The sequence below is a fragment of the Acanthopagrus latus genome, chromosome 20, assembly GCF_904848185.1.
Source record: "Acanthopagrus latus isolate v.2019 chromosome 20, fAcaLat1.1, whole genome shotgun sequence".
In the NCBI taxonomy this organism is placed as follows: domain Eukaryota; kingdom Metazoa; phylum Chordata; class Actinopteri; order Spariformes; family Sparidae; genus Acanthopagrus; species Acanthopagrus latus.
This window is the reverse complement of record NC_051058.1, coordinates 17,112,556-17,127,240: the sequence shown is the minus strand read 5'-3', so window position 1 is coordinate 17,127,240 and position 14,685 is coordinate 17,112,556. Positions and strand designations below refer to the sequence as shown.

At 44.1% G+C, this 14,685-nt stretch overlaps 1 protein-coding gene across 16 annotated transcripts in view; it reads right to left on the bottom strand.

Moving 5' to 3' along the window:
* nrxn1a (neurexin 1a) overlaps positions 1–14,685 on the bottom strand; it is a 67,616-nt gene that overhangs the window by 19,959 nt on the left and 32,972 nt on the right. For 10 of the 16 annotated variants that reach the window (XM_037081493.1, XM_037081484.1, XM_037081487.1 and 7 more), the window contains 6 exons: positions 12,944–13,074; positions 11,305–11,557; positions 6,413–6,616; positions 4,404–4,430; positions 1,297–1,419; positions 313–694 (listed from right to left, as the gene is read on the bottom strand). In XM_037081493.1, coding sequence (XP_036937388.1) covers positions 313–694; positions 1,297–1,419; positions 4,404–4,430; positions 6,413–6,616; positions 11,305–11,557; positions 12,944–13,074 — 1,120 coding nt within the window. The remainder of the gene's footprint in view (positions 1–312; positions 695–1,296; positions 1,420–4,403; positions 4,431–6,412; positions 6,617–11,304; positions 11,558–12,943; positions 13,075–14,685) is intronic. The other 6 variants (XM_037081494.1, XM_037081489.1, XM_037081500.1 and 3 more) reach the window with 1 other exon arrangement.

The following is a 14,685-nucleotide window of genomic DNA, read 5'->3' as shown; positions in this document are numbered from 1 at the left end:
GAAGAAGAACACAGGGTCATATACTTCAGGGCATTATAATCTGTCTTGAAGAAACTGTAATTACAAGATGAAAAAAGGAGCTGCATTTTTCATGTTCGAAATTTCAGCCTCATAGTCGAGAAGTTTCTTTTTCTTCCATCAAGGACAAGGTTAACTGTGAATCCTGACTGGTGAAACTCGACATGCACAGTTCTGCAGGACAGACATCACCATGAACACATATTCAAACTGCGGGATGATTAATTTCCCTTTGTTTCAGACGTTACTCTAAATGTAAAGTAAATACCACACACGGTGCTTTGTCCGGCTCACCCTTTAACCAGCTCTACCACAATGAAGTCATTGCCATCTCCCCTGTTGTAGAGAATAAGGCCGTCAGGGGACGTCGTCTTGAACTGCATGAAGAGATGCATGGAGTAGTAGGCCTGCAGCGTGGGCAGCGTGACGAAGCTGGAGCGCGAGCGGAAGGTGACGGGGTCGGCCACGATGCTCTTATAGCCGATGACGGCGTTGAGCTCACAGTAGTCGATGTCGCCGTTCTTGCACAGGTCGATGTAGGGCATGCCGTTCAGCGCCAGGCCCTGGAGGTGGCCGATGAAATTGGAGGGCACGGCGGGCATGAAGCGCTTCTCCGTCACGATGCCCGTCTCCACATTGTGGAACTCCAGCTGGGTGTGGTCGCCCGCCATCTGACCTGGTAGCGGGGGGTAAACTTCAGAGGTGAGGGCTACGGAAAGTTGGGATTCATGTGGAACTGTTCAAGAACTAAAACTAGTACTAACGCTCATTCAAACATTTAAACTTACAGTGACAGACTGCTTGTAATGTATGTAACAGACACTCTGTGGTTACATGGATGCTCTGATTAGAGATTATATTAACACTAAATAAGATTATCTGTTAAGGTGTCATGTCCCAAAGCATTTGATCACTTCTTTGGATCTGGAATTTTTACAGAAAACTTCTGTTTTACTATCACAATGTTTCTGTCCTTTCTTGAAGTAACGTCATGTTAACGTCACATAACAATCCTTACTAATACTATAACCAATGTAGGCAACTAGTGTAGTAGATTCACAATGATTATATTCACTTACAAAGGTAGAGTTGTCTAAAAAAAGAAATAGAACCCTCAAGGTGTGTCTTATAGCAATAAATTAAAAAAACAAAACATTTCATCACATAAAACATTTTAACACAGAATACAAGCAGGTGTCCACACACAGATTAAAGACCTGAGAGAGTTTATTGAGTCATTTTATTGTGAAAGTCTGAAAGTAATGCTGCTGTGGTTACCTTCAACGGGCTGCAGGTCGTCCACGGTGAGTTTGAGGCTCTTGCCACGCCGGACTACCCTCACTGTGTGCCACTCATTATCATTGAGGCCCGACCCCGCAAAGATGGTCTCTGGGCCTTTACCTACACATAGCCCAGAGCACCATTAACATAATGCACAGAGAGGTGGAGAGAGACAGACAGAGACAGAGAGAGAGACAGAGGAGATCCAGAAACAGAGACAGAAAGAGAAGAAGAAGAAGAAAAAGAATCCAGGCAGGTTGAATTAAAACTTAAGGACAGAAAGGGAGGAAATGGCGGGACAAAGCGGAGGGAAGGAGGAACCATACATATCCTGGGGAGACAAACACCTCCGTGTCAACGCACACACTCTCTCCACAGATAGACAGACAGGTCTCCTTGCAGATAGGCCAGCGAGACAGATGATGTGACACAGACGGACAGACAGAAAGATTAACATAAATGGATGCCATGGGTGCCTAAGATGGAGACTGTGAGTCACAACAGGCCCACGCTGAGACAATCCATCTGTGGACAGATCACACCGCCATGATGACCACCTACTACCCACACATGCACAGACTGCACATTCGCACCCCCTTAGTCTGCTTAACCTGCTATAAAACCCTCTCGCCCCCACACGTATAACATAGTCTACATGCAGGATCTTCTTCTTTTCTTTTTTTTTTTCTTTCTTTCTCGTAATACCTCAAACGTCCTCATGGTGGCACTAGACAAACGGCTGAGCATCAGAGAGCTCTCCAAGGTGCTGATGTGCAGCAGAATGAAAGAAGCTGAGCTGTCCTCTCATGATGTCTCTCTCTCTGCCCATCTACCAGCTCCCATCTTCACATAGTTGGCTGCACACATTTGACAGTTCCCAAAAAACCTCAGAGTCCCCTTCCTCCCACTCGCTACAAGCACCCCACCAACCTTGAACACAAGACCGACCACTTCCCCCCGCACACATGCACAAACACACACACACACACACACACACACGCCCTCCCCTTCCTCCTCCGAGCCCTGTTGGTTTCGAGCAGTGCGAGAGTGAGTCTGCTTACGGTGACCTATAGGAGGTAATGATGGGGGAGGTGAGAAGTAAACTGACCCGAACGGATTCTTGCTGCAGAAAATGTCAAGCATGTCTACATCACTCATGGAGGCACGCAGGCAGACACACACACACACACACACACACACACACACACACACACACACACACAAACACACTCACAGGTAGAGTGAGGCAGAGAAAGAAGGAAGGCTTTCTGACACGCAAATGTAATCAAACGGATATGAGGAGTCAATCAAAATGGATATGGCAGTGTGAAATGTGTGTGTGCGCAGAGCTAAAAGAGTGTGTTGTGCATTTTAGAGAGGACACAGGGTTCCCCTGAGGAGACTCAGCTGTGCTCTGGGCATGAGCATCTCATCCTGTTACCATGGATCACTGCCTAACGCTGAGTGAAGGAGAGAATACGTGTATGTATGTGTGAGCGTTTCCGTGCGTGTGCATGTGTGTGTGTGTTTTTACATATGTAACCAAAAACTCAAAGAATGAGCAGACTGATGTGAGGGTGAGGCAGTGATCTGTGTCAACCTGGGAACACGGAGAGGCACAAACACACACACACAAAAACACATGAGCACCTATTTTGTGTTCGGCGGCGTGGAGAGCTCGGTTTTTAACGCCGAGCTTCGCGGCGGTCAGCAGACAGCAGACAGTCTGCGCCCCGTGCTGCTAAAACAACCAGAAGACGGTGAGGCGAGACAACTCAAACACAAAAGACAAAAGGAACTGTTTGTGGCAGTGGGAATGACGAGCTAGTGGAGATTATAAGAGCAGGATAATGAAAACAAAATGACAAAAAGCGTTTCATATTTCATTAGCTCTAAATAACAAATGGCTTTTCTGCTGGATAAGCCTCAATCTCTCCCATGCCGGGGCTTTTCTTTGACTGCTGAGTGGACTATTTCAGTGGCGCCCGGCTGTTAAATACATTTTTTTCTACCCCCCTCCCCCCACCCCCCCCCGAATATAAGATGTATAATTTATTGTATGCACACGGTGTGCCAGAAAAGTGGCTGCCTACTGAAATGTTCATTGAGACAGCCGGTCTAAAATTGGCCGACAGGCATGCGGGATAGCAACAGCGCTGTGTGGCTAGTAGGGTTTCTATGGCAACTGCAGTCGTCCATTTCACCACCTCTTCGCCGTCACAGAGCATTCGTCTCCCTCTTTCTCTCTCTCTCTATCTGGTTCTCTCACTCTTTCTCACTCTCTCTGTGGTCGTGACAGAGAGAAACTCCACGTGAGGGAATTAAACTTCATCAGGGATTCAGCTCCACTCACAGCAGCATGAAGAGAAACACACATACACACACTCACACACACACACATAGATGAGCGATGAAAAGAATGCACAGGCACACACTCAACACGCTAAATGAAACGCCACTAAAAAATCCCTCATGTACAGTTTAGAGAGAAACAACACGCAAACAAAGAAAAAGCAACCGGAGAGACATCGGGATGACGGTGCGACTGAGACAAAACAGAGGGATAACGCGTCTTTTGTTTCCGGCATGAAGGAGAAGTAATTACCCTGCAGCTCCACCGGTTACACACCTAATTTTACCGAAACACCTCATACGCCTCTTTCTTCTTCTCTTCCTCCTCCCCCCCACTCCTCCTCCTCCTCCTCCTCCCTTCAACCCCCACCGTCCTCTCTTCCGTCTATCCTTCTTTGCTAAAATGGCCGACCTGGAAAACCCTGGCCCTCAGCAAAAAATTGCACCATTGCTGAACATGCAGACACAAACACACATATGTGCACCTCCCTCATCCAACACACACACACTCTCTCTCTCTCTCTCTCACACACACACACACACACACACACACACACACACAAATATGCACACAGACAGGCGGCACAAAGATGTGTCGAATAAGGGATTATGAGGAGGTGGACTGACAAGACAGAGATAGTGAAAAATAGTCAGACGGACACATTCAGAAAAACACACACTCTAGAGCGCACACACACATACTGAGGAGGAAGGGGGTGGGGGGGAGTTAGGTGAGATGGAGGATCACTTACTGGTTGTACAGTTTATCCTGATACAGTCTGGAGGGAGAGCAGAGCAGAGGGTTAATGCTGCACACGTTCACATTACTCTCCACGCCCTGGGGACGCACACATCGACACACCCTGCACGCATATATACAAACACGCGCACACACTTTCTCTGCTGAGATAACACACACTCTTCTTCGTCACGGGACCTCATTTTCTTACAATTCAAACTGCAATTTCAGTGACTTTTTGTCTGGTAGAAATTTAAAAAAATCTGCATGGAGATTGTCGGATCTTGTTCTGTGTTAAGGAGAGTGTGTGTGTGTCCCAGCGTGAGCAGTGTGCTCATTGGCTGCTCTGGCCTGAGCGACAGTTTCAGTCACCAAATCGTAAAAAAAGCGCCAGGAGACTGAGATGGGTCATGTGTGTCAGTTTGTCTCATGACATCGAACACATCCCATAATTGTTGTCGCCCATCCAGAGCACAAATCTCCGCAAAACAGTCGGAAGATTCAGCCCCGGCAGCACATTATACACATATTTATTATTACCCATGATGCCTTGGTGTGTCGTGTGGCGTCAACCACAGAAAAGACGCGGCTGCAGACAACCAGAGACCAACACATGCACCCCTCTGTTATGTACCTGTGTGCGTGTTAGCATGTGAATGTGCTTGAGTGTGTGCAGAAATGTGCTCATCAGTTCAACGACAGTGAAAGAGATGTCTTGGCTTCTTCCTTCAGTTACGTGCGGACTACGTTACGTGTGTGTGTGTTTCTACAGTTTGCAGGTCTTTGTGTTGGTGGTTGGAGGTGTTGGGGATGCACAGGTCCACTGGGAGTGAGCAGAGAATGCAGCTTGAGGCTCGACCCTCTGTTCAACACAAAAACAACGCCACTGACCTTGTGTATGTGTGTGTGCGTGAGTATGTACTCAAAGATAAGCTGTGTATTAGGGCGGGGCGGGCGGATTAATTATCGACTATCATTTTGTTCTGCTAATTTAACCGTCTGCTTACAAAGAACAAGTGAGAGCAACAGCATAAAAAGGAAATGGAGAGAAACGGCGAACGGAGGCAGAATATTTAACTTCTAGCTTGATCAGGGTTCATTTCGACTACAGCTGCATTTATTGACTATCAAATCGACCAGTTTGTTTAAGTAAAAGCTCCCTGGTTTTAGCTTCTTAAATGTGAATTTGTCCTGGTTTTTTTTACTCGTCCATGACAGGAAACTAAACATCTCTGGGTGGACAAAATAAGACATTTGAGGATGTCATCTTGGGCTTTTTTTCAACATTTTCCCCCATTTTCTGACATTATGTGGCCAAAGAGCTAATGGACAAATTGAGGGATTGGGGATTGTTTGAACAGTGGAAAGACAAATCAAGACGGTTTTCGGTAAGTTTTATTTTGTGCCTGTTGAGTTAACTTGTAAGGTAAACGTCTCTCAAATTTGAAATTCAGACGTTTTTCTCTTCCTCAACATCTGATGAGTTTATTTCATTATCTATCAGACTCATAATGTGCTAAGAGAGCTTGTGGGGCACAGTTCGCACACATCCCGTCTGAAAATACTCAACCAAAAGATTTGTTCATGAGTCGGTTCCCTCGTGGCAGGTGAAAGAAACAAACCAGCTCACTTTAAAGAACTGGCCTTCTCATCACTCATGTGGGCTCCTCCTGCGCCAAAGTATCTGGAAATCATTGGTTGTTGTGGTTGGCCGGTTTTCACGTATCGCCCAGTCCTACTTTATATGCACCACGAAGTTAATCGAAAACGCCAAAGATGTTAACAGCCAAAACCTGTGAATCCGTGTTTTGTATGTGCTTAGTGTAAACAGGAGAATTATCTGGAAGACTCATCAGGATCGTCAGGAACTTAAGTTTACTTTCCAGGGACGCTGTATTATTAATCAACACTTAATGACATTCCTACACAAGAAATAGCCAAGAGGCCAGTATGAGCTGCATTCCCCTGACAGGTAATTAAAGTCATGTTTAAGCATCTCCATGTTTGTGTGCATGTGTGTACCTAGGTTGACAGTGAGTCGGACGCGGCCCCCATCCAGCTCCAGACGAAGGGTGTCTGCGGAGTTACGGGATGTGGTTGCCATGAGAACGCCATAGGCCCGCTGGGAGCGAAAGCGTAGCGAGACGTCCTCCGCCTCGGTGTGCATCGCCACAGGCAACTGCACCTTCATAAACTTACTGCCGTCGTACGACAGGATGGTCGCATCTGTACGAGACGGAGAGAAAGTGAGAGATGAGGATGAGGAATGAGAGAGGGAGGGAAGAGGTGAAAGACAGGCGTACGATGGTGGAAAAGAGAGAAGAAGAGGTGGGCGGAAGCAGAAAGAAAAATATTTTAAAAAACGGCGAGATTGACAAGGAGAAAAGACATGAGGTGGGAAGAGACAAAGGCAAATTTGACATTGAGTGAATCAGATTTTAAACATGACGAAGTGTGTCGCAGCAACACTCCCTCGTTCCCCTTCCCCGCCACGTCATATTGATACTCAAAACCTGCTCCCTACAAGAAAAAAAAGTACCCCACCACTTTCCATCCTTAATTCATCATCACTCCCCTCACAAAGGCGGTGTAAAAATAGCCGCAGCTGGTTGGCTCGCCCTATTATCCGGTTGAATCAGAATGCACGGCGATGAGTGTGTTAGCCAACGTCGCTGACATCCCAGACCCTGGAGTCATAATGTAACAAGCTCAGGTGATCCCGCTTTAATGTCTTTTGCATACTCATTTACATATTCATAATCTTCTCTCCCCGCTACCTGCTGGGGCCAATCCCCGACCGCTAAACTGTTTACCTCCGAGGACCCTGTTTTTTATTGGCCAATTACATAGACAGCTAAACACACTCTCCGTGTCTCTGTGTCTTTATCTCTCCCCCTCTCTCTCTCTCTCTCTCTCCGTTCTTCTTCTTCTTCTTATATATCTCTCCGCTGCATTCCTCCTTCGCGTTCTCTCTCTCTCTCTCTCTCTCTCTCTCTCCCTGTTTCTGTGGGAGACGTTCGGGGAGCCAAGGCAAAAACAAGAGAACAGGAAGAGAGGGAGGCCTCATGAATACTGATGAGCTGAGAAGGAGGGAAAGAGAGAGATAGTGTGTGTGTGTGTGTGTGTGTGTGTGTGTGTGTGTGTGAGAGAGTGTGTGAGTGCGTGCATGTCAGAATAAGTGAGTGAATTTAAGTGTGAACAGAGGAGGGTTTAGTAAAGTGAGAGCAGGGGGAGAGAAAATAGGGACAGAGCAAGACAGAGAGAAAAGAGGGAGGAGGGGAGAGGGAGAAGAGCTCTTGGCTAAAATGCAAATGAACCCTCATTAACTTGAGGGAAAAAAAAGAGGAGGTGGTTGGCCTGTTATATCACAGATAACATAACTAACAGCCACACATACACCCGCACCAACACAATCAAACACACACACACACACACACACACACACACACACACACACATGCACGTGCACTCAATTCCGATAAGGGGAGACAGCTGACTTAAATTCTCTCCACCACGGCACCTGACTCACCACCAGGCAAAACAGAGGAGGGGATGGTTTGGCTCCTTTATGTGGCAGAAAAAGAACAAACTGACTGTGTTGCATACCGTCACAACCGCAGGACACATGTAGCACGCGCCAGATGTGCAACATGCGACAGATGTTATGCAAATTCGAGGCAGAAAACGCTAATTTCTCAACACGGTTTAACTTTGCTGTGGCTGCTACCGAGGAGATAAATCTTTATATAAAAAGGCACAAATATAAAATGTGTTTTTTCTTTAAAAAAAAAAAAAAAAAAAAAAGGTCACAGCCGGTCACAGCTGTGTTAAGGAAATGTCGCTCAAACAGCAGTGAATGGGGCCTTTCAGTGGGAGTATTTATTAGAGCTGCAGCAAGTCTTTCGATTAGTAACCGACTGTTAAATTAAATTAATCGCAAACCACTTTGATAATGGGTTTAGTGGTTTGAGTATTTGAGTATTTTCTTAAGAAATAACACTCTTCAAGAAAGAACTCTCTGCTTCCAGCCTCTAAAGTGTAAATATTTTGTGGTTTCTTTCCTCCTCCATGACGACAAACTCAATATCTTAAGCTTGTGGACAAAACAAGATATTTGAGGACGCCATCCTGGGCTTTTGGAAACCCTGATCGACATATTTCACCACTTTTTTTTTTATATTTCATAGACCAAAAAACGAATGAACTAATCAACAATCAAGTGTCGAGTTTCCAATAATTGATGAGTTAATGAGGCGATTAACTAGTCAGACCTCATCGATGGTTGACATTTCTCCCCATTTTCTGACATTTTTTAAACCAACAAACAACTCACCAAAAATGATCAACAGATATAATCAACAATATCTCATCATTTTACTGAAGGAGTGAGTCAATAACCTGTGATAGCAATTGTGTTGGCTCATTATAAGTCATTATAAAACACTTATTGATGATTTATCCTGCAAGAGTTTTTCCTCAATTACTTCTTACTGATAGTGAGCAAAGAAGTTCTTAATCCTTAGTCCTTAATATTGATATGCAATTATAAGTTTGTCATTTATTTTCTAAATCGATTTGTTTTCTGGTCTATAAAATGGTGAAAAATGTCAAAGCCGTCCTAAAACTTCTTGTTTTGTCCACAACCGAAAGACCCAACCCAAATAAGTTCACTAATTATATAAACTGGAGTCAGATCATTTTGACAGTTTTTCCTGAAATAATTACTCAAACTGATTATCATAATAGTTGCAGATTAATTTAATAGTTGACTACTAAAGGCTTAATCGTTGCAGCTTTACACATGAATAGTCATTCTCATTAATAACGCTTCATAAACATGGTGTAGTCTTATGAAACAAAACACATATGACTCTTAACTACGTCTTCCTCCTCTCTCATAACTAATTCACCAGTAGTTTGACACTTATTAACACTGTTTCTACCAGCATCAAAGTCTACAGCTATGAATTAGTTATAATCATCCATAATTATTAAAAGATGCTGATCTGAATGTGCTGTGTTTTGAAAAATCTGCTCTTTTATATTAAATAGTAGAGATTCAATTAATTGTTACCCACTGAAACTATAAGATGAAACTGTAATTCCTCGTATTTCATCTATTTTGCTCTCTTCCAGGCAGACTTGAGCTTCCATAGGGAAATCAGGGCAGCAAGAAAAAAAAAAAAAAATGTAACCCACCAGCGTGAAACAGCGAGCAGGAGGAATGAACTGACAACGTGTTAAAGAGATTTGCAAATGTGTCGCTGGAAATACGTGTGACTGCTCTTTGCAAAATAAAAATTCATCTCGCAGCGAGAGTGCGGCGACCATCTTTGTTCATTAAAGAAGAGAAAGAGGAGGGAGGGGGGGGAAACAAAGGAGAGAGTGAGAGAATGAGGTAGGGAGAAAAAAAAATAAAAAAAATAAAAAGGGAGGAGGAAACCGCAGGTAGAAGGCGTAAACACGGCCAATCACTCTCTCCATCTGCTTCTCCATCTGTGCTTCCTTTAATCCACTGAACCACCAGTTAGTGACCCCTCAATGCACACAGAGAGGGATGAAGAAAGATGTAGAGGAGAGGAAGACGGGGGGAGAAAGAGTGAGAGAAAGAGGGAGAAGGAGCGGGGGGGGGGAGACGGGTCATTGCTACGATAAACACACACTGCGGATGTTTGTCCTCCGAAATAAAACATTTTCATATCAACGCCTTTCAGAGTGTGTGTGTGTGTGTGTGTGTGTGTGTGTGCATCCATATCTCCTGTTAGATGATAGTACAATCATCACTTGAGACGCGTCAGCAGTTGCGGCACAAACAACATTTCTTCTCTTCTCCTTGTCTGACTCCATCTCGCTTCTTTCAACAGGCCTGTATCAGTCCCTCTGCCAATCTCTCCTGCTTTCCATTTCTCTCCCCTCGGCCTGAATTCATACCTCTTCTCATAACTCTCCCTCCCTCCCTCTCTCTCTCTATCTCTTTGTCAGATTTTCTACTCCCGTCTCCCATTCCTCCTCATCTCCTCACCTGCTGTCACACGGCGGTTCCGGCCCGGTGCTTCCACCCCTCCCTCTGTCACAGCTACCTGCTCCCCTGCTCTCTGCACATTTCCTCGCCCATCGATTCCCAGTCTCTGCATCCATACAGGTCCAATACTCCTGTCTGCAGCTCGGCCTCCTCCCACGCCTTCTCCTTCACCTCTGTTAGATTCTTTTTTCCACTCCCTGCCTCCACCATACTACTCTCGGTTTGACGCACGAAATTTGTATTTTTGAATAACAAAAAAAAAAAAAAAAAGATTCAGCCGAATATAGAAAAGCTGAACTATTATTATTTCTTGTCGCTGAGCAAGCCTCCTCTATATCTCTTTATTTCTTCCTGTTCTCCTTCACTAAACCTACCAAAAACTAAATCCTCAAGCCTTTTTTATTTTAGGAGTTTAGCCACATTTTTATCAGCAATAAATCTTTATGAGGGTACTTTTTTGAGCGCACATCAGAGTTAGGACTAATCTCTTAGGAAAGGCCTTTTAAGGGGGAAAAAAAAACCTAACTTAAAGGTATAATGAATAAAAACTTTATTACCTGATATAACTGGTGATCATAATGTATCGTCAGTGTTTGATGGAGTTATTTCTGACTTTAAAACTTCAGACTCTCCTCCCCGCACCATCTGTCTTCTGTCACTCATCCCCTTGGCATTACTCAGTGTTCTCAAGCCAAAATGACAAAGCTGTCACCATGACTGTCTTCTGCTTCATGACATATTATTAATGTTTCACAAAATGTTGCTGTAATTAGCCAGCTTACTCATCTCCATTGTGAGAAAAAAAAATGTGACGTTAGCATTCATGCCAATTGCTATGCGGTGCTGCCAAAAGTCCAGCTGAAGTGTTAATCTGGTTCCACGTCATCCTCACCTCTCTCGCAGGAGCGTCCCAGGTATCCCGTCCCGGAGCAGTCGCAGACGTAGCGGTTCCAGCCCTCCCTGCAGATGCCGTTGTGCTGGCAGGGGTTGGACAGGCACTGTTTGGGTGATTCTCTGGAGCAGGACGGCTTCACCCCCACCGCCCTCTGGGCCTCAGCCAGCCGCCGGATGTCTTTGCTCTGACCGTCCACGAACAGGTCTCTGATGCAGCCCACGTAACCGTAGTTCAACAGAGCCGTCCACACCTGAGGAGGAGGTCACCAGTGTTGAGCGGAATTTGAGAACTGCCAGCAAGTTTTGGCTTTGAAAGCAAAGACATGATGTCACCCTGAGATGTTTTTGTTTGTTTATTTTTAACACAAGTTGGCTCAATCAGGTGTTTGATTTCATTTTTTCACGATACTTTCCTGAATCAGGATCAAATTTGAGGTTTCGTTTTTAAAATCAAAAACCCCAAATTGGACCGTTTCATCAGAACGTAGGTGCAGACTGTGATCAAGATTCACTCACTAGCTTTTTAGGCTTTTATCTGCATATCACAGTGTTCAACCAGCAGAGAAGTAAAGCTAGCTGATACCTCTTCTGCTGATTTGTTGTGTTTTATATCTACATTTCATCTCTTATCTTATACCATCTTTATTTGTCTTACAGTGCAACAACTGTTAGTAACAAAAGTTACAAAGCATCTTGGATTTTTCTGCAACTAATGCTTGTAAGTTAGTAAACAATTATTTTCAATATGTATCTGTAAATACATTTATCCATTAATCAATTACTCATCTTTAAAACATCCTAATACAAGGAAAAGTAACGATCACAATGTCATTGAGAACAAGGTGAAGTCATCCAGTGTCTTTCTCTTTCCTGACAAACAATCCAAAAGAGATCTTTTCTTTTTTTAATTTTTACTAAAATACTAATTATCTTTGGGTCCTTTGGGGCTTCATTATATTAGAAGAGTGACAGGAAAACAGGGTGAGAAAGAAGGGGTGGGTCGGGGATTTGAGGATGCAGCCTCTCCTCCACACACGTTTTAAGACATAAAGATTCTCTAATCTGTGTCTAATAAGGTTTTGAAGGGCAAAAAAAGAGGAAATTCTGACATTAAAATCGTTTAAATGGCATCTTTTCTTTCCCTCCGTGTTAAAAATTCCCTAATAAATGACTACACAAAGATTTTTTCAGTGATTTATCAAATCATGCCCGTAGGCACGTCACTTAAAACCAGATATTCAATGTACACTTTGCAATGACTTTGTGTTAAACTCTGCACATACAGCATTCAACAGCGTGAACATTCACCTGTGGGAAGAAGGAGAAAGACACCTTTTTTGATGGAAGTGGGACAAGACAAGCAAAAAATGGTCATATTTAAAAAATATACAACCATCAAATTTGCTTTAAAACTTACTTAAACGATTCTGGAGACAGTTGCTGATTATTTCAGCGACTCATTTAAAGTTTTTTTATTGATTAAACATCACATTTCTGCTGTTGAACAGACGCAGCAGCAAGTAAATGATTCCTGGAAAACCCAATTAACAGGTAATCAAACAGTTAATTTAGTTCACATCAGACTAATTGCTGCAGCTCAAGCAACCGAATTAGAGCGTCATACTGTCGCCACACACCTCCGTGGGGAAGATGAGTCCAGCGCGGTCCTCCGGCAGCCCTCCCAGATACAAAGTGTCATCCAGGTCCAGGATCTCACTGTCTCCCGGAGCCGTGTACGCTGTTCTCACGCTGTTCACCGAGATGGTTCCTGGATTCACCACCAGACATCAAAACAACTTCAGTAATCGGTGCGACCTTCAGTGTGAACACCCTCATCACAACCACAATCATCCCTGTCATCAGCAGCACCACCATTATGACTACCATCATCATCATTCGTATCACCGTCATCCCACCACCTCTTTGTGCTCCGCCAGTCCTTCTCATCACCATCACTTGTCACCGCTATAATCAGTGGCAATGGAAAACCTACACAGGCTGTTGGTTTTAAAGTGCAGCGCCGAACATTTTTGTCACCAATTAAGCATTAATAAACGTTTTGTGACATTAGGACGGGTACAGTAAACAAACAAGGCCCACACTGAGAGGACTGGCAGCTTCTACTGTGGTTGTCTGGGCTGCAATTAACACTGACGTGCAAACTTTAACTTTACTGGAGCTCCACACATGGTTTCAGTTGTTTGGCTCACGTTGTGTCGGAGCTGTTCAAAGGAACGAAGAGATGAAGACAACAAAAGGCATCGTGTAGTTCTGTTTAACAAATCTACCCACAGGAGGCAAATGTGGACATAACTTTTTAAAAGAAAAAAAAAACTCACTTTTTTTTCTTACGCAGAATGGAGGCTTATTTGAATGAAACCATCCCCAGATCGAGTACCTCCACCCAAGTTTTGCGAGCTAACTGTACTATGGTCGACGATTGTTTTGTGCACTGTTGTTGGCTGCACGGACCAGCAGTTTCACATCTGTAAGCGTGAAACCGCAGGATATTTTTTTAACAAGACGAAGGCCAGCAAAAAGCTTAGAGCAACACACTGGAGCTACTTTGTTACTGGCTGCAAGGATCAACACAAAAGCCTTTATCTACTCCCAACTGAGAACGTAAAGACCCAGGGGATTTATCTTTGATGGGAATATGAGAGAAGTGTCCTCACAATGACTGGAAACTATTATTTGATGTGTAAATCTAGCTACAGACTGCATTATCAACGAGGTCCAGTGACTGGAGAAGCTCAAGAATAAATCGATGCCGGCTGTCTCTGACTGGCCTTCAAACTTGGAAGCTGTAAGCTTTGCCATGCTTTATGTGAATTTGCTGTTTATTTTGTAGGTCGGCCTGTTGAATCAGGCGTGAGCATCTTGCTCAGCTACGCTACATCCAGCGTGAGTCTATGTTGGACTAATGTTGTATTCCTGTGAGAATCTGTGTGCATGTTAAGCCTCGTAGCCTAGCAGTTTGGATGCTGGTAACCGTTTTTTTGGTGTTGCGATTTTGTTTGTGACTTTACTGCAGCACTAGTTCAGCTCTTATTAGCTTTGTTGTCATACAAAGCATGTTTTGCTGCAGGATCCTCACCGGTATGCTCGTGTGTGGGGCTGCTGTTAGTAAATTGCGAGGTGCGGTCATGAAGATTTTTTTCTGAAAAGAGGTTCTTGTGGGGATCTTCTGTTAGTGGCACCCTGATACCCTTTTTGAGCATTAAAGCACGTAAACAGATTCTAGTAGTAACCCAAAATAAAAGTACAAACCTGCAAAATTAGCAAAACACTCCTCCTTCAATAAAACACCAACGGCAGCACCACTATCTTGAGAAAGAGTCAAGTAATTGCTCTAATTACAGTCTCAGTGTTGTGATAA